General features: G+C 36.0%; 3 protein-coding genes across 3 annotated transcripts in view; 2 read left to right on the top strand and 1 right to left on the bottom strand.

Moving 5' to 3' along the window:
* Nucleotides 1-25,393, top strand: part of LOC112043700 (peptidyl-prolyl cis-trans isomerase G) — a 244,743-nt gene that overhangs the window by 39,858 nt on the left and 179,492 nt on the right. The window lies entirely within an intron of this gene.
* On the bottom strand, nucleotides 5,650-10,133 carry LOC112043671 (uncharacterized). Its single transcript, XM_052881639.1, has 5 exons — nucleotides 9,915-10,133; nucleotides 8,708-8,824; nucleotides 7,771-7,943; nucleotides 7,258-7,318; nucleotides 5,650-7,052 (listed from the first exon to the last, which is right to left on the bottom strand). Exons 1-5 carry the CDS (start codon nucleotides 9,976-9,978, stop codon nucleotides 6,025-6,027), a joined length of 1,443 nt encoding a protein of 480 aa, XP_052737599.1. The 5' UTR covers nucleotides 9,979-10,133; the 3' UTR covers nucleotides 5,650-6,024.
* Nucleotides 11,485-16,033, top strand: LOC112043679 (thioredoxin domain-containing protein 17). Its single transcript, XM_024079200.2, has 3 exons — nucleotides 11,485-11,850; nucleotides 13,363-13,444; nucleotides 15,240-16,033. Exons 1-3 carry the CDS (start codon nucleotides 11,706-11,708, stop codon nucleotides 15,391-15,393), a joined length of 381 nt encoding a protein of 126 aa, XP_023934968.2. The 5' UTR covers nucleotides 11,485-11,705; the 3' UTR covers nucleotides 15,394-16,033.

Raw genomic sequence — 25,393 nt, 5'->3', positions numbered from 1 at the left:
CTGACGTTAGCTTACCAGCGTTTTTGTCCTCGGTCCACGCCAGGGAAATTTTAGCAACCACACTGGTTAAGTTTGAAGTGTTGTATATTTTTAAAGAAATTGCAAAGAGATTATTCGACGCCTTCCGTGACCAGAAGGCTGGCCTATATTTAAGCCTCGAAATAAATCGAAAAAGTGTGTGTCAGCTCCGACGCACGAATGGAGTTTACTCTCTCAGATCGGCCGTCTAAATATTGCCCCGCAGCATACACTATGTACGTCTCAATACCTACGCCTGAAAAGTGAAAGGTGCGCAACCGAGGAGCAGAAGGCCGCGGCGTGCGTGCTCGTCAACAGCATGTCATGAGCACGCTGTTGGCGACAGCGCACGGTAGAAGGTGCGCAGAATAGGTTGCGCACAAAAACGTAAAGCTGTCATTCGTTCATCGAGTTTTACTTTCCATATTTTTTCATACCGGGGGCTATATCGATTTTTAAGGAGTAAACTCCAAAAAAAACAACACCAATTTGTAATAAATTCTTTATTTAAATTATTTTTAAACCATTACATTAGTTATATTAAAAAATTATATAATATATTACCACTATAATTAAATACCTCTAAAATATACTATATATACAAGAAAAAAATGTGAATTTAGTGCGAATTCGTTAATCTTTGTATCCCATACCATTCCCTAACATTAATTTATCATATGCATACTATACCTACTATTTCCAGTTATGGTTCGAACATAATATTATAAACAACCGAATCAGCACCAAAACACAATGTCTTACTTAAAACTAAGAATTATCATAGATTTTTTAAAATATCGTTTGTTCAGCGTGACATTATTAATTTTACCTAATAATCAATAACAGCAGACCCGCGTAGTTCTAGCTCTTTTAAAGAGGAAAAAAGAACTGAAAAACGCGAATTAGCTAGTAAAAAGTGTCCTGCACTTGTTATAAAAGTAGTCCTTGCCAAAAACATCGCTCATCTCTTGTATAAAACAAAGCTCACCAATGAAAATGGTAAGATCTTTTCAAATTGACAAAAATCATGTTAGTAAAAAATTTTATAGGTAAGTACAGAATACATTACTATAGATAATTCTATACTATAGATCGATTACGTCCCTACAAAATCACCGCAAAAAGTGATCCGGCTACAACACTGAGCACACATGCACAATTTTGTTTTTAATTTTATTATATATTTACTAGCGGACGCCCGCGACTTCGTCTGCGTAAAATTCGATGTCAATTTTACTACTACCCCCTAACCTAACCTAACCTACCCTACCCCTACCCTACCCCTACCCTATCACTACCCCAACCCTACCACTGCCCCAACCCTACCCCTACCCTACCCCTACCTTACCTATACCCTACCCCAATCCTACCCGTACCCTCCCCGTACCCTATCCCTTTCCTACCCCTATCCCACCCGTACCCCTATCTCACGCCTATCCTACCCCTACCCTGCCACTACCCTATCCTACCCGTACCTCTACCCTACCACTACCCTACCTCTACCCCGACCCTACCACTACCCTAAACCCGGCCCTAAACCTACCCTACCCCTACACTACCCCTACGCTTCCCTACCCGTACCCTAACCTACCCTGTAACTTCTCTATCTTACTCCTACGATACGACCAAGAGAAATAGAGACTTCTATGCTAATAATATAAAGAGGTAAAGTTCGTGTGGTTGTAGGAGGTAATCTCTGGATCTACTGGACCGATTTGGAAAATTGTTTTACCAAAAGAAAGCTACGTTGTTTGCGAGTGTCCAAGGCTATGTTTGATCCCCATATTCACACGGGAACGGGAACTACGTAAATGAAAGCGCCGGGCGTCATATAGTGGAATTTCTGCGTCTTTTAGAAATTTTGTATTATCTCCGAAACTATTTAAGTAATTAACATACTGTAAAGGGCAAATCTTATCTCCATAATACCCTTGTAATTATTAAATAATTTATTTTAATAAGGATTAAAGTTTAGTTGTATAAATAATGACGTAAACCTAAGTATATAAAATTAATAATTTTTAAAACACAAAAGGCCTTTTTTCTTCTATATATCAGCTAATATATAGAAGATAGATATATGGTGTCGCGGACTTTTTTGTAGAACTTTTAAAGATACATAAAGTCTCCATATATTAATTTCAATTTTACACAATAGTTAAGGCAGCGCATGCGAATAAGTCTGTATAAGAGGATTTTCAGTCCGACCTGTATGACAAAAACTGTGATAACTCGGCTAATATATATGATACCAATATAAAATATAGCCTATAGCACTCCCCGATAATGTAGCATTCTACTGGTGAAAGAATTTTTAAAATCGGACCAGTAGTTCCGAAGATTACCCCATTTAAAAAATGTGACAAACTTACAAACTTACAAACTTTACCTCTTTATAATATTAGTATAGATGAATTTATAGTTTTTACACTTCCTGAACACATAAATAACGTTCGTTGTTGACCACAACTCACATTGAGTTCACTATAAATTTCCTCTTTTGAGCGCCTGATTTTTCATGCTCTAGTGTGTAATCAATATATAGGTACAGTAAGCAATATCATTGTTAATAGTCTATTTTAATAAGCTGCTCTTAGGTAGGATATTACCAAATTTGTCTAGGCATGGGGTGGACAACAAGAACGGAGACGGGGATTGTTATGGTCTGGTAAGTTCGTTGATAACACTCCCATGATATGCGGGCGACAGGGGGAAAGACTGCGTGGTTGTGAAATAGTGCGTGCGGGGAAGTGTCGCATCAGTCGTGGGTTTTTCATTCATCATCGCTACACGCCCCGCGGCCCGCGCGTAACATCGGGAGTGTTACAAACAAAGTTGCCAAGCTATAGTTAACCAACTGTCAAGGATATCCTTAACTTCAGGAAGCGTAAAAACTATATATACATAAATATATAATGGAATTAAAGACAAAATTGTGCATGTGTGCGCTCAGTGTTGTAGCCTATTATTCGTATCACTTTTTGCAGTGATTTTGTAGGGACGTAACCAATCTATAGTATAAAACTACCATTGGGTACAATATGTTTTATTTTTATATTGACTATGTGCTTATGCATATAAGGCATTTATTAAACAGATTAGAAAATTACAACCTTGAAAGAAATTATAAAAAATATTTTGTTTTGAAAATTTATTATTTTCAACAAAATTGCTCTAATAGTATTTTATTTCCATTATATTATATGTACAAAATTTAATCTTGAAATTAAATCAAATTCATTAACTAAAGCAAAGACCTTTATTATTATTCCATTTAAAATTCAATATATATTTTCTTATATTATATTATTTATTGTACATGAATTTTTGGTACCTTCCTCTCGAAAAGTAATAAAATAAACTTAAAGCGCAATTTTTCTGGATAGTGTCAATTTCAAATACTAAAAAAAAAAAACTATGTCTGTGTTTACATGGAGTTGGGAAAATAAATGTGTATTATACAATAAAACGTGAAAAGAAATATAAATAAACAAAAAATAGAAAGACAGAAAATCATAATTGAACTGAAATAAAGTTGAAAAGTTCGTTTTGATTGGTAGATTTGAAAAATACTTTGGCATTTGACAGTGATTTAAGAAGGTTTCAAGGTTATAGTAATAATATTACTAGCGGACACCCGCGCCTTCGACCGCGTGAAACTCGATGTAAACTTTTAACTACTCCTGCCCTACCCCTACCCTCAATTGATAAATTGAGGGTAGGGGTAGGGCAGGAGTAGTTAAAAGTTTACACCCTCAATTGAAAAATTGATAAATTGAAGGGTAGGCTAGAAGCCTACCCTTCAATTTATCAATTTTTTTTTCTTCTGTCATAATTTCTCCTGACAATAACAAACACATCAAAAAAAAAAATAGTGAAATCACAGTGATATATGGATTCATTTTTATATATATAAATTAGAATTTGATAGATAGAAATTTAAAAACGGTTTTTTTAGATAACCTGTGGTAGAATCATACAGTTTAGTTTCAAATAAATTTAAATTACACTTGCTATTCAAAACATGTATGCTTTGTATTGTATGATCTGTAATCCATCCATGATTCTTAATAGTATGAGATCCAGTATATGTAATATATACCCTCATCTGTTATTTATTTGGGATAAGAAATAAATGATAGAAAATATTCACATTGTAAATAGGTTGCCTAGTGAAATTGTGTGATTATTTTTTTCATTCATTCCCCTTTATTTAATCTAATTCCCTCTTTGCTTAATTAATAAAAATTGAACACTAGTTAAAATAATATGCACAAGAGAATTAAAAACGTATGGGTTGCCTTGCCACACTGCAACTATAGAGTTGCCAGATAAAAACAGTTAATTAATGGTATATAAATAACCTCATTAGAAAATTAGTCATCTAATGTGTCAAATGAGTGCCTATTTTATGCTTAACTAGCGGACGCCCGCGACTTCGTTCGCGTGAAAGTCGTTGTAAACTTTCAAGTACCCCTATCCCACCCTACCCTACCTCTACCCTACCCTATCCCAACCCAACCCCTACCCTACCCCTGCCCTACACTACCCCTACCCTACCCTACCCTACTCATTAAGGCTGCACTTCTTTATTTATTTCCCCCCCCCCCCCCCCGCGAGTCGCGTCGAGCATGAATTAGTATTCACGCGCGATGGCTTAGCGTATTTCTTGTATAACTTTGGTGTTTCTTTACCGATTTTTATGATTCTTTTTTTATTGAATAGGTAATAATGTTAATTTTTTTAGTTAGGGATGAGTGATGAGTGTTATAAACATAAGACTTGACAAATATAATTAGAAAGCACCAAACTGCTAAGCTATTGGGAGTTACACATGTTATTGTGAGTCAACCATAAAAGATAGACGTATATATGCTGTTGTGTTTTTTTCATTTCAACACAACAACATTTCCGTCATACATGGTTTCTATGTAGCTTTAACCATTAAGGCTGTACACGCGACGGAAGCTTAAAAAAATGAGTAACTTCTCCCGTTTTCTCAATATTTCTCTTCACTGCTCTGTTCCTATTGATTGTAGCGTAATGAAAAGTATACTATAACCTGCCCAGGAGTATGTAGAATAATTGTACCAAGTTTCGTTAAAATCCGTCCAGTAGTTTTTGTTTCTATAAAGAACATACAGACAGACAGACAGACAGACAGACAAAAATTTTACTAATTGCATTTTTGGCATCAGTATCGATCACTAATCACCCCCTGATAGTTATTTTGGAAATATATTTCATGTACAGAATTGACCTCTCTACAGATTTATTATAAGTATAGATTTAACCGCATTAGGTTGCCTTTGATGATGTCTGGCCGCAATTTAACAATACTACAGCCCTTCTTGATGAGTTCTGTTTACCAACAAACAAATTTAAAAAGGAGGATATAAATCACTAGTCATTTCACACCTAATAATAATTACAATTAACTGTTAATGAAAATAAATTTGATAAGCCCAGAACAATTAGATATTGTTAATATATTTTACATAACATTTTATAAACAAACCACACATAATTTAAAATAAATAAGTTATAAAATGACCTTCATTTCTAATCTCTTTGTTGGTAAACAGTATTCATCAAGAAAGGCTGTAGTGTAGGCAACCTTCTTGCAATGTGTCACTTTAAATATTATTTATCATTTATTTCTTATTACTAATATATAACATGAGGGTATATATTTCTAATGCCGGATTATTATTGACTATAAAGTCAATTGTGTGTCAGATGTCATTATACAATTTATCTAATTGGGTTTGCAGATTGCGAGATGTAAGTGCAGGAGTGTCCGGAATGTCATTGCGTGGTTTCACCAAAGGAGTATTGAGAAATGACAGCTTCTCTTGAATCTGTATGTACATACTCAGAGCTTTTTCAGTATTTCTATTTGGTGTCACAGTGAATATTATCTATCATTTATTTCACAGCACTAATATAACAGATGAGGGTATATATTTCTAATGCTGGCTCTTAGACTATAAAGTCCAATGTGTGTCAGATGTCATTATACAATTTATCTAATTGGGTTTGCAGATTGCGAGATGTTAGTGCAGGAGTATCTGGAGTGTCATTGCGTGGTTTCGCCAAAGGAGTATTGAGAAATGACATCTTTTCTTTAATCTGCATATACATACTCAGAGCTTTATCAGTATTTCTATTAGGTGTCACTGGCATATCAGAAATGTTGGGCATAGATTTGTGGAACACTTTTTGTCTCAAACAAATACTTTTTTTTGGGATTTTATAAGATGGTGATCTTGATTTGATAACTGTCGGTCTTTTAATAATAGGGTTCCTTTCAGGGCTGGTTATTTCTTCTTTGACTTTAGTAATTTCTTTTATAATTGCTGCTGCTGATTCGTTTTTTTCTGTTATATTAGGAGCAATATTTTCTTTTTCCAAAATGGTGTCATTACATATGTTTGGTTCAGTCACTTGCTGTTTCAATTTCCTGTTATGCTGCAAAAACTTGAGCTTTTCCTCTTTGAAACCTTTTAATATTACAATAACATTGTCAATAACTTTTATATCATTCACAATCTGTCTTTCAATTTCGTCCGCATCAACAATGTTTCGATTGTTGTCATTATTACTTGTAACAGTAGCTTTATTTAGCAGTTCACACAGAGACACTATGACACTTTCTTCTCTTTGAGTATTGTCTTTGATCTCTGACACTTTATCAAATAACATCAAAGTGTCATTGTTCCATGCAACAGAGTTATCAGCTTCACTCTGATTAAAGTAATCTCTCACATTTCTATAATCATGAAATGGTGTTGAAATTGGTGGTGAAATTTCATCAATTCTTTCCAAAGTTGGTTCGTCAGCTAAAGCATTAGATTTAGCTTCAAAATCATTAATCTCTTTCTCTTTCTGTAAGAAACTGTCGTCACTGTTGGATTTGAATGAGACATTCTTCATTTTTACAACTCTATTTGGTAATGGTTTTATTGAGAGTGGTGTATCAGGTATCTTGCATACACCACTTATTCTATTGATAGTATTTCCTTTAGATTTAACTGGAATAAAGATTAATATAACACATTAAGAGATTTACAAGAGATTTTATATAACATTTTCCCAAAACAAGATTTTTTTAATTCTCGCTGCAAGCGGCGGCACCCGCTGCAGCGTCGCAGTTTGGATCGTGCCGCATTGCAAGAACCAGCTCATGTCAATAGCTCCTATATCAATTAATATGATTATTAATTTGTTTTTATTTACCTTGTGGATAAATAGATTTCCTGGCCATTGGTCCTACTGTAGTAGCTCTGTTGTTGGCTGGCTGTAAACAATGTAATTTGTTTTATATATTTTGTTAATTTTCTCAAAAATTTGTATTAATATGTACTATGAATACCATTGTAAGATCTGTATTAGTATCTTAGAATGGAATTCATAGACATTATTGGGGCACCCCCAGGGGGAATGGTCCCCTGAGTGTCAAATTTTTAAACAAATAGATGTTAAATTCAACACTCAGCAGCTGAATGATCGCCTGGGATCGAATCGAATGATCCCCTACACGTCTATGAATTCCACTGATCTTGTCAAAGCATAGGTTTAATTAGACGCTCAAACGAACTTTAAAAACCTTAACTTATGTTACTCCCTGATAAACACTACTGGACAGAATTTTTCAAATCTGTCCAGTACTTTCAAAGCCTATTTCAATGATTATTTAGTATAGATAGATGGTTTGTTAAAGAAAAAAAATATTAACAACTTGTAACTCACAACAATACTGGCTTTTTGTTGGAAATTCAGCGTTTTTCTCACTGTATTATATTTTTGTTCGTTATGTTTGGTAAGTTGCTTAGTTTTATCCACTTTCACAGATGAATTCCAAGTTTTCATTTTAGTTTGAGGTGGCTGATGGTTGACCGCTCTGGGAGTGGGTCCTTTTAAGGCTGAAACAAGAATTAATAAATAAAATAGACTTATATTCCAAACATTCTAAGGTATACATAAGTTAAGTGTTAAATGTTTTTTTTTTATTCTTTACAAGTTAACCCTTGACTCAAGTCATCTGATGGTAAGTGATGATACTGTCTTAGATAGAAGCGGGTTAACTTGTTAGGAAAATCCACACTCCTTTCGGTCTCTACACAACATCGTACCGAAACGCTATATTGCTTAGCGGTACGTCTTTGATTGATTGATTGAAATTTGGTGTTTAGGTTCATGATGTTAAAACTCTTACTTAATCAGATGGTGATAATGGTTGAGGCCCTTGGAGACACAGCTTTATAACCAATCTTCTGTATGAGAACTTCTTGGCACAAAATCTCAATATTTCATATTTTATGTTATCATTTGCATAACTATAGCATCTGAGATCTGTGGCAACTTTGGATGGGGTTCCAAGATGCCCCCCCCCCCCCCTACGTTACCACTGATACCTAAAATCTTGTATTGCACAGCTTAACACGCAACAATGTTTTGTAACATCATACAGATTGGTGCAATTTGAAGAAAGAGGTGAACCGCCGAATCCAACGTTCTGGGTTGTTGTTGGCCAGATGGGCAGCGTTCAGGAAATTCTTCTTAAATTCCAAAGTGACTGAAGACAAAAGTCTTCGAACAGTGCATGTCACCAGTGTAATCTACGGTTCCGATACATGGTATCTAAAAATTGTGTCCAACTATATAATATATTGAAAAGTCTACACACCTAATATTTCTGCAATTTTCATGGGTTTCAAATTTTTTCCAGTTTGAGTTTGCCGGACACCAGCATTCGGTTTTTTCTGCGAACTGAGCAACATCACTGTTTCCTTGGACAAAATATCTGAAACATTTAGAAATACATCTTTTCATTTGTGACACTTACTTATGATCACTATGTGTGTGTAGTTACTAATACACACAAATATCCTTTTCTTTGTGCTTGGAATTACAGTCATAAACAACTTACCTAAGTTTCACCAAAATTTGAAGAATGGTTGAGTTTGGTTGAGATAATTGTTAGAATAATTAATAAAAAATTAATACATATTATGTTTAACAATTGCCTCTGGTCCAGCAGATAGTTTGTCTGATTTCTGATCATGAGGTCCTGGGTCTGGCTATGAGATACTGAGATTTCTTTCAGAGAGATTTTCAGTTAAAATTCTTATCCCAAGTTGGAAAGTTGGTGGTGTTACATCTCTGCATGCTGTATACACAGCATGTTAAGCCGTCAGCCCCAGTCAGTGCTCTATTTACACATTTATTGCCCTAATGCTATAAAATTTTTGTTACCCCTACTGACCTCTAAAATAAGATTAATTCCTTTTTTTTGAGAATAATCTAATTTCCAAGATAATTTTTACAACTTTTTGGGTATATTTTCAAGCTAAGAAAAGCAAGGCTTTGTCATTACTGCACTTCTTATAAGCTGTATTTCAATTTTTACTTAGTTATTTTATCATTCAACTAAAAACTCCTTTTCAGTGTCCTAGCTTTGGTAATTCCTATTGATAATGTGCACTACTGCCTACCAATAGCTTTCGCTTCTTTCAGAGTCTATACTTACTATTAGATACTTCTCATAATAAACCAATAGTCAGTAAGTTTCAAACATATTATAATTTTAATAATTCTTCATCATCACTTGGTACTATCCCCAGACGATTTTTGGCTGTTGCGAAAAGCTTCTCTGCCTTCTACAACAGCCTTCAATGGTGGATAATCCAGTCCATAAGAAAGCATTAGGGCCTCATCAAGTATTATGAGATTATTATGAACTTTGGCTGTTGCGAAATGCTTGTCTACCTTCTACAACAGCCTTCAATGGTAGATAGTCCAATCCATAGGGAAGCATTAAGACCTATTCATCAAGTATTCTAAAAGATTATTATAACATCTCGGTAAAGATTAAAATATATTTAGTTTCTTACGTTTAATGCCAGGTAACAATTCTGCCATAGTTTTAGCGCGCATAGGAGTGTGCTTTGTATCCATATTGTATTTTTCATGTAAGTACAATACTGAAAATAGATTCCTTGATTTATTTCACCACATAAAATACATTTACTCGATATTAAATTATAAGCAATTTTTTCGATATCCAAAAAACGATCGTATTCATAATCATAACAATTACAATTCTAAATTCAAATATTAACTGTCATTTCTGTCAATGTCAAATCAAACAAAATCGTTGAAGTTTTTTTTTATACACTGGCTTTACGGATATGAGCTATAGCTTTTTAAGCCTAAGTTTGTTAGAGGTTCGACTTTTTACTCGACTCATAGAGGAATTAGAAGATGGACATGCATCGCACTCAAATTCACGAACAAAATTGTCTGTCGTTTTTTGAGGGGGACGAGGTAAACTCACACATCGAAAATATATAACACCAATAAATATATTCTGTGTCCATACACTACACACAACTATAAATTTGACTCGTAATACACACGAGCGTAATTTTTACATAGAGTAACAAACACATTGCTTAGACTATCCACAGAATATATACATAGAATATTCGATTACTTGATCGATTTTATGCTGTTCCGTCAAAAGAATCGACTCTTTTTAGAAATTGTTTTTATTACAAATTTGATAAAATTAAGATAGAAATTCTTACAAATGTTTTTGCTTGTAACAAGTCCTTAAATAATTAGTCTAAGGTTCTACGTAATGGTATGTTTTCTGTCAGTGTCAGCTTAGAACTGTCAACTCTGTCAACCACCAAGTTAGCTAGCGTGACCAGATTTTGAAGATTTTTACTTTTTTGGTAAATTTTGAATAATATCGGCGAAGGAGAAATGGATTTGTGGTAACAAGAATAGATAAAATAAGGAATGAGTATGTATGTTTGTATATATATATACACCGGTAGTGGGACAAAGCAGGCAGTAAGAACAAGGGACCTTACAGAGTATATAAGAGGAAGTCTGAAAATGGCGCTAGTAACAGAAAAATTGAGGGAGGAAAGTCATATTACTAGAAAAATTTTGAATGTGCAAGTTGAAGGACATAAGAGGAGAGGAAGGAAAAAGAAGAGATGGCTGGATTGTGTGGAAGAGGACATGTGTGTAAAGAGAGTGTATGATGAGTTGACAAGTAATAGAAACGAATGGAAAAGATTGACATATTTTTCCGACCTTACTTAGGTGGGATGGTACTTAAGGAGGTGATGATGATCGGCGAAGGAGAAAATAATATTTGTTATATAATAAGAGAATTAACAATTTGCTAGAATATTTGAATCTTTTGTAGAATCTAAAACAAGCACAAAAAATCAAAATACGCAATAGATTTATAGTATTTTAAGTTTTACACTTTTAAGTAAACTGGACAAAGTTCACAAACAGTAGATTTGGCTAAAACAATCTGGTCACACTATTTTTAAGAGCTGTCGCCACTATCTTTTTAGCCGTTTGTGGTCGCCACTCACCAATCAGCTGGCTGTCAGGCTGTCACTGTAAGACGTCTTCATTTGTGGTCTGCCGTCTGTGGACGTCAGTGTCACTTTAAGTTTTCCTCGACCGGACGAGAACATTTAAAAAATTTAATAAAACTAACCCTAATTTATTAATTGTTAATTAACGTTATCGAATACAATCAATCATACGTGCAATAATTTAAATTATGATTAATTAGATTTTTTATCACTAATCAATAAACGGTTACGTACTTTTTTATTTTTGGTGTTACATTTCATTGATTGTAAAATATCATGACTACAGTCGTAGAAATCAAAGGGTTTGATGAGTTCGCAAAATATGCTGAAAACATTCCCGCGAATGACCCCTTAGTATTGTTTTACTTTAGCGGCTCCAAACTGCCAAACGGCAGTAGTTGGTGTCCTGATTGCGTTGAAGGTGAGTAACTGATTCAGGTTTATCAATGCTCAAGATTTACAGAGAGAGATTACAACCATGTTATCTCGACAAGGATAGATTTCTTTAATACTCTACACAATTCAATAATATGCTAAATTTTTCCATCTCTTATTTATTAATTTAATTTAATTTTTAACTGTGTTTATACAATACAAACACTTTGTTTAGAATACTTAATGAAATAACATTTAGTAACACTTACTTTAATTAAAAAAAAAAAACCAGCCCATATGTTGCGGAGGATTTGAGTTACTTGGGTAAATGGTGATCAAGGCTCCAGAATGAGGAACCTCCTTAGAATACAAGCTGTCTTTAGAATCTTTGTGTTTGACCATTGTATGGGGATGAAACAGTCGAACGAAAGAACAAAGTCCAAAGCTTTTTATTATAATACCATTAATTGAAACAACTATCCAGAACATTAACAGTGGACTCATCATTCCACATGGAACATTAGCAAGGTCCAAAGTAAGATATGAATGTTTCAAGTTGAAACTACCAGAATGACAGTATTATTTCCTTGGGGACAACCTTCCCCTACATATAATATTATTAAATGTGTGTGGGCTCATATAGCAGCATGGTAATACTGCAGTTAATTAATCTTTGTACTGCAGATATATTGAGAGGAGACTCGAGCTCAGCAGAGAGCCGAATGTCGGTTGATAACAAACTGCAGATAATTATTATTTCTATTGAAAATTTACTACCTACTAAAAACTTATTGAAATCATGTTAATGTCATGTCATTCAATTATTCAAAAGCATTAATGTCATAAAATAGTTTCAATAGTGCCATATTGACACTATTTTATGACATTGTTTCTTGGTTTATAGTTCTTTGTAAAATGGTTAATAAAAACAAAGTGACTATTCATACAGTGAATAATTATGATGAATTTGATATGTTTGTAGCAAATTTAAAGTCTAAGAAGAAAGTATATTTTCTATTTTCGGGAAGTAAAAAAGAGAATGGTAGAAGTTGGTGTATTTACTGTCAAATGGGTATCAATTCAAATTTGTACAGTTGTACAAAAAAATATAAATAAACTGTATAAACTATCTTTATAACCATGTAAAACTTTGTATGTTTGTTTTTCAAAAATAAAAGAAAGAATAGATCAGTAACTCAGCTTGACTCAGGGCTCAAACCCAGAACCTCATGGTATAAAGCATAACAATTGGAGGCAGTATTCGTTAAAATATATTAAGATACTAGTTGCCCCTTGTTTACAAGGGTGCTTCACTTTAGGGGTAGAATTTTAAAAATTCTTGAATCATATTTTATTTCGTATTTTTTTATGATTTATTTAACTGTAACTTTAAAAATGAAACACTTTCCATACAGACTTTCAATACCTATTTTCACCCCATTCTATTTTCATTTTTTTCATTTTTTTAGTCAAAAGTTCTAATTTTCTAACAGACACACTTACTTTCACATTTATAATATTAATATAAAATAAGTACAATTTAATCTTTCTTTTTCAGCTGAACCAATTATCAAAACATTTCTAACAGAAGTCAAGAAAGATGTAAAATTTGTTTATGTGGATGTGGGGGATAGAGAATAGTAAGTAATACATTTTAACTACTACTACTATTTTCCCTCTTAATATTAGTTGAGATGGAGTTATCAGTTTGACATAAGTATCTCAGCATTCCATGGATTCACCATGCCAAGATCCCAGGTTCATCAAAAAGGTGCACTTTCTATCTATATCTGTTATGATTATTGTGATACATCACTATAAATTATGACAACTATGACACTAAAATTATGACAACTAATATGAAATATAAAGAGCATAGTTTCTTTGATAACATTAATCAGGCCACAATGTGTTAACAAGTAATCAATATGCCATGCCACTCCTATTATTATTTGTGTTGATAAAAATATGTTATCATGAATTTGAAATGTTATAATGATACTGAAGGTTAAATGTTTAAACACACTTGTCCTGATAAAAGTTTGTACATATCTATATAATAATTATTAAAGTTATAACTAGCTGATAAAGAATAATTTGTAAATGTAACAGTAAAATTTTAAATAAGTACTGTTACTTTATAATCTATTTCGCTAGATTGGGAATTGTCAAAACATTGTGAACTCCTTACATACTCCTAAGAACCAGAACTTGAGTGAAACTGGAAGCTCAGACTGACAGACTGGCTCAGAAACCAATGGTTAGGATAACCTAACCATTGGTTTCTGAGCCAGTCAAGTTGGGTATTGTTTTATATGTGAACATACAAATAAAAATTAAAAATATTCTTACAGTCTACTGAATAATAACATGTTAAATTGTAAGCAGTGTATTATATTGTAGTGTAGCAGGTATTTACAATGGTATTTACAATTTTACGGTGACTTATATACCTATATGTATATCTCACCATGCACTAGTTTGTTGTCTCAAAGTGATTAGGATATGTTAGGCTTGATTTTTAACAGACAAGAGATCTGTATGCTTGATCTAAATGTTGATTTAAAGGGTAATTATAATATATGTTAAGTGACAATGCAGTCTGTCTTGGAAGAGGTTTTGCTTTCACCTACCTGGTGGTTTCTCCCCAGCATCACACAGGAATGTCAAATCACTTGGCAGTACTACTTTGCTGATAGTGGTATTTAGCAGATGCCTACCATCAGAGCAGACTTGAGCCACTTTACATAATATTGTTTAAACAACCCATATTCAGCTCACTGTGAGCAGGAGTCTCCTCTCAGAACGAGAGGGTTTAGGCTAAAAAGTCGGAGGTGCATGCTCCAGACTGAATTCCAACTTACGCCCTCCGAATCGAAGGCATAGGTCATATCCACTGGAATATCACAGCATTTTTACTTAATATATTTTTTGGATTCTATATAAATTGATTCAAGCTTGGAACTGCACCCGGATCCTCTCTGTCGAAAACCATAATATTACCAACCAAGTTGTTTCTTGTAAAGATGAGTTTGGTTATCATTTCTCTGACCACATTTTAGAAAAAGTGCTAAAAGAATAAAGATATATTCAAAACTTCTATTGTAACTTACCTTACCTTATCAGCCAATGGACGTCCACTGCTGGGCATAAACGCCCAAACACATCGGCTCTTGAAACAATGTGGCCCGCCCATTGCCACTTTAGTCTCGCGACTCGCTGAGCTATGTCAGTGACTTTGGTTCGTCTGCGGATATCCTCATTCTTGATTCGATCACGCAGAGAAACTCCAAGCATAGCTCGCTCCATCGCCCGATAAGTTTTGACTTTGAATCTCTTAATAAGGCCACACGTAGGCGTAGGCAACACGCACTAGTCGAAGACTTTCGTCTTCAAGCACTGAGGAATTGTAACTCACATTTACTTTATTTACAGCTGGAAGGACAGAGCGTGCCCGTTCAGAACAGATAGTAGAACAAAGCTCATGGTAATTCCAACTCTAATAAAATGGAAGGGAGTGCAAAGGTTGGAGGGCAGCCAGTGTTGTAACCGGGAACTTCTACAGATGCTGTTTGAAGATGATGACTAATCAGTAATCATCATGTATGAAGCTTAAACTAGATGTATGTTCTACTAAGACAAAGAAAACAGAAGAGATATAGTAGCCAATGTTTCTCCTCTGAGTCTTTCTGTTTGTACTCTGCTAGTAAGTTTTTTTAAAGAAAAACCTTCATAACCCTCATTTGCACGAGAGTTTTTTTAACGGACGTTAAAAAGCGTTCAAATGTAGTATGAAGTTATAAAAAGGTCTATTTCCAACGATTAATATTGAAAATGCAACACTGCTCGAAAAAAAGCGGCGTGTTTTAAAAACGTTGTCGTGTGAACATATATACTTGGGAATGCATTTGTTTGAACGCTTATTTAACGTCTGTTATAAAATCTCGTGCGAATGAGGACCAACAGAATGTGGAAACTACTGTTTTTTTTAATCTATCAACAAAACTGATTAATATCCAATTAAACCTTCGAAACTTCAACATAATATATTAATTGCCATGTTTAAAATTAAATATCCTATTCATTTTTTTATGGTGATGGTAAATTGAATTTTTTTTAAATTTAATATCTTTGCATCAATGCAATGTATATGATAGTCATTAAGATATTTTTGTAAATTTAATTATAAGATTATATTTTGAATAAACAACATTTAATAATTTCCATAATTATTTTTAATTCAAAGAAACCATGGTACAGAAAATAAGAGCTAACATATTTGAATAGTATATTTTTATTACAAAATAGAAATATAAAACTTAAAACTACATAAAAAATGCCAAAAGATGCATAGATGTTTCAAATAATATGTAAGTACATCAAATTATATTTTACATTGTAAAAACGAATAACAGTTAAATTGAAAATAAGTACTGCCTGACCAGAAAATATGTAAAAATCCCTGTAACACATGGCTAGGTTTTTTTATTTTCTGGTCAATCTAGGTTTGTTTCTTTCGTTCAGGTTAGGTATATACAAATATGAAATTAGTTTACTTTCATAATTATAGCACGAGATAATGTATTTAATGCAAACATACTTCATAAATAGTGGATATTGACGTCACGTACGCGACTGGTACGGTTGAGTGTCCATCGTTTTAATTACTAAATTAATATCAATTTTGCTTAAAACTTCATTCGGAAGCGCTAAAAGTGTTAATTGTGGTTCGGAGAATTGGTGGAAGTGTTATTCTGTACGGATCTGGCTGGGAACGATCAACAAAGAGGAAAATTGTGTCGGAATCAGTGACGGATTTAAAATAAAGAGGTCAGTTCTAACTTAAATTGTTGTCAAACATACCCGCTTTTCACTTTATCCATCAACACTACCTGGCGGCGAGATTAAGAATTACGACAAACGCGTTGCCGGACGTCGCAAGTTTTGAATTCTAATGCAATAACGCGACACTAGCAAGCGAGGTGCGCCATCTACCGATACACGAGTACATTGTCTAGCTCCCGCCCTCTATAAGTAAACGAATACACCTCTTAGTATATTAATCAATATCAGGTTTCGACATGAACCATTGTGGAGGTTGTGGAAAGTTTATGTCAATGATAGGTGCCGCTAAATGTAGTGGCTGCGATAAATTATATCACAAAGCGTGCGTAGGACTTGGAGACAACGCGCAACTACATGCGCAGTGGGACTGTCCGGAGTGCGTAGCGAGAAGGCCGAAAATAGGTAACGTTAACACTCCAGTCAAGTTAACAGGAAAGACACCCGGGCAGGGGGACACCCTGAGAAATACGCCTGTGGCGACCACATCTCCTTTATACATTGAAAAGGAAAATCTTGATGACACACAATCTTTGGATTTGACCGTCGAAATACGTCTCTTTCGCGAAGAGCTAAAAGATCTGAGGAAGGAGCTAAAGGAGTTTCGTGCTGACCTGTGCGACATACGGGGGGCCATTTCGGCGTGCAATGAGCGTATGGATGACTTCAACGGAAGACTGATAAACCTTGAGAAACAAGTCAAAGTTCCATCCAGTCACAAATGCACGGAAACTACCAAGCTAGAAGACACCATCCGTCAGCTTAAAGCGGATATCGATGATCGGGACCAGGATCTCCTCCAGGGAGATATCGAAATTTCGAACCTTCCAGAACTAAATGGGGAAAATCCTTATCACACAGTTACCTGTATAGCGACCAAGCTTGGGATCGATATTGATGAGAGGGACATTGTATATGCGGAGCGAGTTGGTAAGAAAACAGAATCCGAGGGGGCGGGCCGGGGTCGCAGACTTGTAGTGCGTCTGTCGCGACCGAAACTGCGTGACGATTTCCTTCGGAATGCCCGAACACGACGTGGTATTACAACTGAGGGCCTGGGCTTGGACCCGCCTAATAGACCATTCTATATAAATGAAAGGCTAACGAAAAAAAATAAAGGTCTATTTTATTTGGTTCGAGAAACAGCCAAACAGGCGCGTTGGAGATACACCTGGACTAAGAAAGGAAAAATATACGCGCGCCTGGGTGAGGGAAAACAAGCTCATCAAATCAAATCAGAAAGCGATATAAAACGGGTTTTTGGCGATATTGTAGTTGGGGCATAAGAAATTTACTAGAGTATAAGCTTTTGTTTATGTACTTAAATTCCTTCATCTCTGTACTACGCTTTTGTTTTGTTAAGACTTATCTTAAGTATTATCGTAATTATTGTATTTATTTAAGCCTTTCTCACGTATACACCTTTGTTTTTAAATATCTTATAATAATACTTATTGGTTATTTACAAAAAATATGTAATGTAAATATTTTCATTCAACTAGTGGCTAGTCAGAAGTTTCCTGCCAGTCATATTAACTTTGCAAAATATATTGTGAAACACCACGAATGTATTTCGCAAAAGGTTACTACTATCAATCTAAAGGTTGCTGCTCTCAGTGGTGCTGCGGGGTGCGACTGCAGTGCGCGAGTTTATATTACAGATATGACAATTTCCAAAATCTCGCTTTTTAGTCATATATTTGGCTACTATCTTGGATATTATTATGTCTATTTATTAATATTTTCTGTAAAAACTGTTTACCGGCATAAACCTTTAAAGCTAAAAATTAAAACCTTAAACATTTATATATTTTATGTTAAAAAAAGATAACTTCAAACATTTTAAAATTGGACTGTTTAATGCCGGTTCACTGCGCACCAAACATGAAGAATTTATTGTAAGTATGTCTGAACTTGCCTGCGATGTTATAGCCATTAATGAAACCTGGATTCGAGAAGGAGAAAATTTACTTGCCCCTACGATGCCAGGCTATCGATTCCTTCATACTCCACGGCCCAATGATATACTAGGCGGCCGAGGAGGAGGTGTGGGCTTTTACATCAGGAAAGGTCTTAGAATACGAAAATGTGATCCTCCTAACCAGGAATCTATTGAGCAAATGTGGCTTGATATAAAGATAAATGGAAAGCGTGTTATTATAGGTACAGCATACAGACCTCCATGGCAAGACGTAGTTCTATTTCTAGATTCCGTCACACAGTCTATCACGCACTTTGCAGACTATGACAATATAATTATTTTAGGCGACTTTAATATAAACTTACTACACGAGACAGGAAATAAAACTAAGCTTTTTTATGATTTTATCCATTGTACAAATTTAATTCAGCTTGTATCCGAACCAACTCATTTCACTGAACACAGTGAAACTCTTTTGGATCTAATATGTACAGATGCGAAGGTACGTGAAGTTGGTGTCAAGCACATACCTGAATTAGGACGGCATGCAATAATTACAGCAACGTTAAACATGAAGAAAGAAAAAATTAAACACCGTTGGATTATGGCTAGACCGCTCAAGGACATTGACCTTAATCTCTTCAACCAACATCTAGACACTACACCCTGGACAGATGTGAATGACGAAATTGACGTAAATAGAATGGTAACTTTGTTAAATAACTTTATATGTAACATCTTTGATACTCACGCACCCTCTAAGAAAATTGTTATTAAAGAACAAACTCAATACCCATGGATAACTTTTACTATCAGATCAATGATGAAATTGAGAAATGACAGTCTTGCAAGATATAAGGCAAGCAAAAAAGACTCACATAAAACTTACTATAAGGAACTGAAGAAAATAGTTTACCAAGCAACAGAAGCAGAAAAAAGTGCATATTTTAAATACTTCATAAACACACATAAAAAGAATCCGATAGCGTTATGGAAAAATTTTAAAAGCATTCTAGATATAAATAGAAAAGGTGAGAAAGAAATCCCCAGTTCCCTAAGTGACCCTGAATTAATAAACAGACACTTCTTAGATGTCTTATATACTACCCCTACAAGTTTATCGAATTACACATATTATGAATTTCATAGTTTTGGTCCAGACATGTTTACCTTAAAAACAACAAGCGAAGGAGAACCAACCGTTATCCTATCGTGTCGTGACGCCACCAAAGGTTGCGCCTGAAAATCAGCGCTGCAGTTGCAAACACTGCAGCATTATGCTGAGGCAGTAACCTTTTTAGCTGATGAAACTTAATGATTATCTGTATAGATTAACATGAATGTAAGCAATGTAGATTTAATAATTGTAACATAAGTGTAATCTAGATATAAGAAGAGACCGCACGCCAGGGAGCAAAGCTCTGCAGAGCCACTACCCAAGGTGTGCAGTCACTATTTTGTAAACTTTTGTCTTACTTTAATTATGTGTTAATTTTATTCATTGTTTTTTTTTATTTATTTCATATTGTATGTTTGTGTTGTAATCAGCTAAATAAAACATTTTATTATTATTTTTTCTCTCATTTATTTATTACTTCTTTTTTTTAAATTTTTAACAATATAAGTATAAAATACAAAACATTATTAAAAATTTATAAAAAAAATTCACCCTCCCGCTGCGGGACATTTGAGTGCCCAAGCAACCGGTGGTCAGGGCTCCAGAGTGAGGAACGTCCTCACAATACGCGCCGTCTCAAGAATCACTGCCTTTTGTATCCGACTCTTGATCCAACAGTTAAGCGAAAGCTTCTTAAGGTGTTGGTCGAAGCTTTTCGCTATAAGACCATTGACTGAAACAACTATCGGAACAATAATAGTTGACTCAACATTCCACATGGCGGTAATCTCGTGAGCAAGGTCCAAGTATTTTGATACTTTTTCCTTTTCGGCTTTAACCAGATTATCGTCATGTGGAACTGTAATATCAACAATTATTGCACGACGCACTGACCGATCGACTAGCACTATATCAGGTCTATTGGCTACAATATACCTGTCAGTGATAATCGTTCGGTCCCAGTAGAGCAATGCACTGCTATTTTCAAGAACTGACGCTGGGTCGTACCTATAGTAAGGCATCTCAAAATCGATAAGGTCATATTGAAGAGCAAGCTGTTGGTGGATTATCTTGGCTACTTGATTATGTCTGTGCAAGTATTCGCCGTTAGCAAGGTGAGAACACCCGGACACAATATGCCTGAGGGACTCCCCAGGACGATGACACGCTCGACAGATGTCTAGAGTGCCATCTTTCATAATGTGTTTCCGGTAGTTTCTCGTCTTTATAACTTCGTCCATAATTGCACAGACAAAACCCTCGGTTTCCCCAAAGAGGTCACCGAATTGCAACCAAGATACAGATGTTATTTGATCTACATCCGGCCCAGTAAGGGCCTTGTAGAATCGTCCATGCAACTCCTTGCTCTTCCATATTGCCACACGATCTGAGTTACTAATTACTATAGGCTTGCGCCAGTTCTCTTTGCCTAGGGATAGCGGGGTAAGTCCCTTATCCACTGCAACGACATCCTGAAACATACTCACATTCATCTTGAGAAAATGATCTCTGAGATTGCACACCTCACGATTATGGAGGTTCTTGGCGTTTAATAAGCCACGTCCTCCACACTTGCGTGGGATGTACAATCTCATTACAGATGAACGGGGGTGATGCATCCGGTATGACGTCAGCAGTTTGCGGACTTTACAGTCCAGGGAATCCAGTTCGGTTTGAGTCCACTTTAGAATGCCAAAAGTGTATATGAGTAAGGGCATGACCCAGCTATTGAAGGCACGCACCTTGTTACCGCCTGATAAAAGACTTTTTAGGACTTTTTTCAGGCGGCCAAAGAAGCGTTCCTTCACTACCTGTTTCATATTCCCTGTCTCAATACCAAGTGCTTCTGTCATTCCAAGGTATTTATAGGTCTCGCCTTCAAGGAGTGATCTGAGAATGATAGTTTCTGAAATAACTATATTCTCGGAGCTCACTATCCTTCCTCGCTCTACATTGATGACCGCACACTTGTCTACACCAAATTCCATCCTTATGTCATTGCTAAAGGTTTGAGTAATCTTCAGCAATGACACTAGGTCTGTACGCTTTGATGCATACAGCTTGAGGTCATCCATGTAAAGCAAGTGAGATATGAGCTCACCACCCCTGCGAAGGCGAAAGCCTAGCCCTGAATCCCGCAGTAAAGTACTGAGAGGATTAAGGGCTAGACAAAACCATAAAGGGCTCAAACTATCGCCCTGGAAAATACCTCGCCTAATCCCTATCAGTTCATTCGATTCAGAACACTCAGAAGCGCCTGGGTGACGAAGAACTGTCATCCACTGTCTCATACATGACTCAAGAAAAGAGCATAGTGTTGTATCGACCTTGTACAACCGCATGACCTCCATGAGCCATGAATGAGGCACCGAATCATAGGCCTTCTTGTAGTCTATCCAAGCAGCCGTGAGATTTTTTCTGTTTCGCCGAACCTGTTGGCAAATAGCAGTGTCTATGAGGAGAAGTTCCTTTGTACCACGAGACCGGGCCTTACATCCATTCTGTGTTGGGGCCAAAATATTATTTGCATTTATATGCATCGTTAATTTTGATGACAGAATGGATGTAAGGAGCTTATAGATGGTGGGTAAGCATGTTATCGGTCGGTAGTTTTTGGGGTCTGTGGTACATCCGGATTTGTGTAGCAGGAACGTGACACCAGTTGTTAAAAATGCCGGTAGCGATCCAGTGTCAATGGCATTTTGAAATTGCACTGCCAAGATAGAATGGGCGCTACGAAACCATTTTAACCAGAAGTTGTGCAATCCGTCCGGTCCTGGGCATTTCCAGTTTGACGCCGGACGAATTGCACAACTTACATTTTCTGTAGTAATGGATATCGGAATCATTTGTTCCACCATTGCACACTCTTCCTTGACAGTACTCATCCAATCGCCTTCAGTGTGGCCTACGGGGGCCGACCAGATGCTACGCCAGAAATCTGACATAGCATCAGAAGTCGGAGGTTCCCCATCTATCACACAGGCACTGGATCGTTCCCAGTTCCTGTACACTTTCCGTTGGTCACTTTGGAAGATTCTATTCTGATTATACCGGTCTATGCGCTCTTTATAACGCCTAATGCGTTGTGCCCATGCATAGACTTTCTGCTTCAAGAAGTCAATGCGTTCGGTGACACAAGCCAAGTACTGGAACGGATGTGTGTCAGTCCCAGCAAAAGCCTGATTCACAAATCGCATAACTCTAGGGCGATTGTTGCCCTCCTTGAAGCAGATTAGCTTAGCTATGAGAGTTCTAGTCAGTGTGATACGCCTTTCGATTCTGGTCCGCCAAGCTGGTGCTTGACCCGTCCTCTGCGGAGCCGTGCGTGGTTCAGGGAATTTGACACCCGCAATACGACACGCCGCAACGGCTCCACAGAATAGAATCGAATGCGTATCACTTAGGTCCTCAGATGTTACGAGATATTCACCTAAAATCTGATCTAGAACCCCCACTAACGCCATATTTCGTCTATGTACAGGCAAACGAGGCAATTTTGGTCTTAAATTAAGAGGCATGTACCTGTATGTCACAATAGAATCCTCCAAAGTTCTCCTCAATTGCTCATAATTCTGGCTACTTACTTGCATATCGATACCATCCTGTAGCACCTCTGGGATGTTGGTCTGCAATGTTTGCTGAGGTAAGCTACGGATGGTATCGATTTGTACTGAAGTAGAGCGCAGTCGTTCAAGGTGAGCTTCATCTAGCAGATGACGTCGCTGGATTGCTCGCACCTGATCCGATAGTCGCTGCGCAGTCACGGTCACTGTTGGCTCAAGAGTCTGAAACATAGACAACATCCTTGACCGGTACGCAGTAAGGTTAGTTCCCCCCTCTGTCGCCCCATAGTACGCTCGCATGACGCTCTCATTGAGTGGACGAGACCATCTCATGCGACGCACTACACCACCGGTAGCGGGAGCACTCACAGGAGCCCGCAGCCCCTCTTGATCCAAGCTCTCCGGTAGTGGTATCTCGTCGACATCCTGCTGGTGTTGTTGCTGTTGTTGTTGGTGTTGCCGTCGTCGTGTGGTGACACCCCGATGAGTCGTCCGCACGGGTGTCTCATCCCCCGCAGATGTTGGCGGGGTCTTAAATTCGTCAGACGACGACGGCGACGTCGACGACGATATGACGATGTTATTTCGTGCGCTGGTGCTCTGGCCGCCAACTCGTCGCATATTTTCTGTGGTTTATAATGTTCTTCAAATTCATTTTACTGTTTCTATTTGATTTGGTTTATTTGTAGCGTATATATTTAAATTATTTTAATTTTATTTATTTGTTTGAAAAAAATATGTCACTCCAGACGGATGGCAGGTGTCAAAATTAAATAAGTCTTTGTACCCTTGATCATAGTACAATAGTACTTTTATTGCTTCTAAAGTCGATTACAAGGCACTTTCTTGTGGTTCTATTGAATAATCTTCTTTTTGTCTACATTTTATGAGCTGTAACATGTGGTTGCCAACATTGAATATAAGATGGTATTATCAGCAATGATTTAAATGGAAAAATAACCCATCTTATATCAATATTTTAAAATAACTTGAACACACACATTTATGGCGTTTTGCTAATTGACACATAAATACAATTCATATTTTTTAACCAGTTATACTATTAAACTTTAAATACTTAATATTTAATTCATAAAAGAACTGACTTACTACAATGTAAAAAAAGTACCTACAGGGGGTAGGTACGTTTTTCTGTCAAATTGCCACCATTAGATATTAAAATCAACACTTAAAAACTACGTTTTAATAATAATTGTCAACTTTAAAAATACAAAAGATGTCTATAATAATATACCTAGTGTTGGTAAAATGCTGAAATTGTTTTAAAATCTTAGAACTAGTCATTACCATCATACATATTAGGTAGGTATAGCTTGACCAGAAATAAAAGACCTGGATTGGGGGCGCCACTAGTATTTTTAGCAGAATGTGCTTATAGCTTGGCAACTTCGTTCGTAACACTCTCGATGTTCCGCGCGGGCCGGGGGGCGTGTAGCGATGAATGAAAACCCACGATTGATGCACGTCACTTCCTCGCACGCACGATTTCCCCCTGTTGCCCGCATATCATCAAACTTGCCAGACTATGTAAGGTAATGGCAGAAATTAGTTCTCTTTCACCCTACATGGCGAGCTATTTTAATTGGAAGGTCAAACCTACACCTACGTATTATGTAGAAAATATTTACATAGTATAATGTGAGTATGTATCTTTATGTATAAAAGAAACCACACCAAACAACGATCATAGATACACCAAACAAATATTTATCACAGAGTATGCCTCACCATTCACTTAAAAAGTATGTACCTATTATTGTATGAAACTAGCAATTATGAGCAATTCTAAGAGCCTAAACCGTATTCAGAATTAGTACTATTTATAATGTCAGTCCAACCAAAAGCAATTTTTATTTTGTCTAAAAATGTAAAGTAGGCGATTAAAGTTAGGTCTACGAATTACTGTGAAAGTTTTCTATTATTAAATAGAATGTTGGGTACATTTCGTTTAAAGATAGAAATAGAAATAACAAATTAATATAACAGTAAGGTCTCATACGCACGAGAGTTTTTTTGACGGACGTTAAAAATGCGTTCAAATACTACAAATCCAAATATATGTTCACACAACAGCATTTTTTAAAACATTTTTCTTTTTTATCGAGCAGTGTATCTTAATTTA

Source organism: Bicyclus anynana, chromosome 5 (assembly GCF_947172395.1).
Source record: "Bicyclus anynana chromosome 5, ilBicAnyn1.1, whole genome shotgun sequence".
Lineage (NCBI taxonomy): Eukaryota > Metazoa > Arthropoda > Insecta > Lepidoptera > Nymphalidae > Bicyclus > Bicyclus anynana.
The sequence above is the reverse complement of the archived record's forward strand: the minus strand, read 5'-3'. Positions and strand labels throughout refer to the sequence as shown.

Bases quoted from the DNA above. Each gene is read 5' to 3' on its own strand.
- LOC112043671 (XM_052881639.1), bottom strand. From the start codon at position 9,978: ATGGATACAAAGCACACTCCTATGCGCGCTAAAACTATGGCAGAATTG. The intron at 8,825-9,914 runs GTAAGAAACTAA...TAAATGTTTCAG, and splicing joins ATTGTTACCTGGCATTAAAC to ATATTTTGTCCAAGGAAACA. The intron at 7,319-7,770 runs GTGAGTTACAAG...CATTGTTTACAG, and splicing joins AACAAAAAGCCAGTATTGTT to CCAGCCAACAACAGAGCTAC.
- LOC112043679 (XM_024079200.2), top strand. From the start codon at position 11,706: ATGACTACAGTCGTAGAAATCAAAGGGTTTGATGAGTTCGCAAAATAT. The intron at 11,851-13,362 runs GTGAGTAACTGA...TTTCTTTTTCAG, and splicing joins GTGTCCTGATTGCGTTGAAG to CTGAACCAATTATCAAAACA. The intron at 13,445-15,239 runs GTAAGTAATACA...CTTTATTTACAG, and splicing joins GATGTGGGGGATAGAGAATA to CTGGAAGGACAGAGCGTGCC.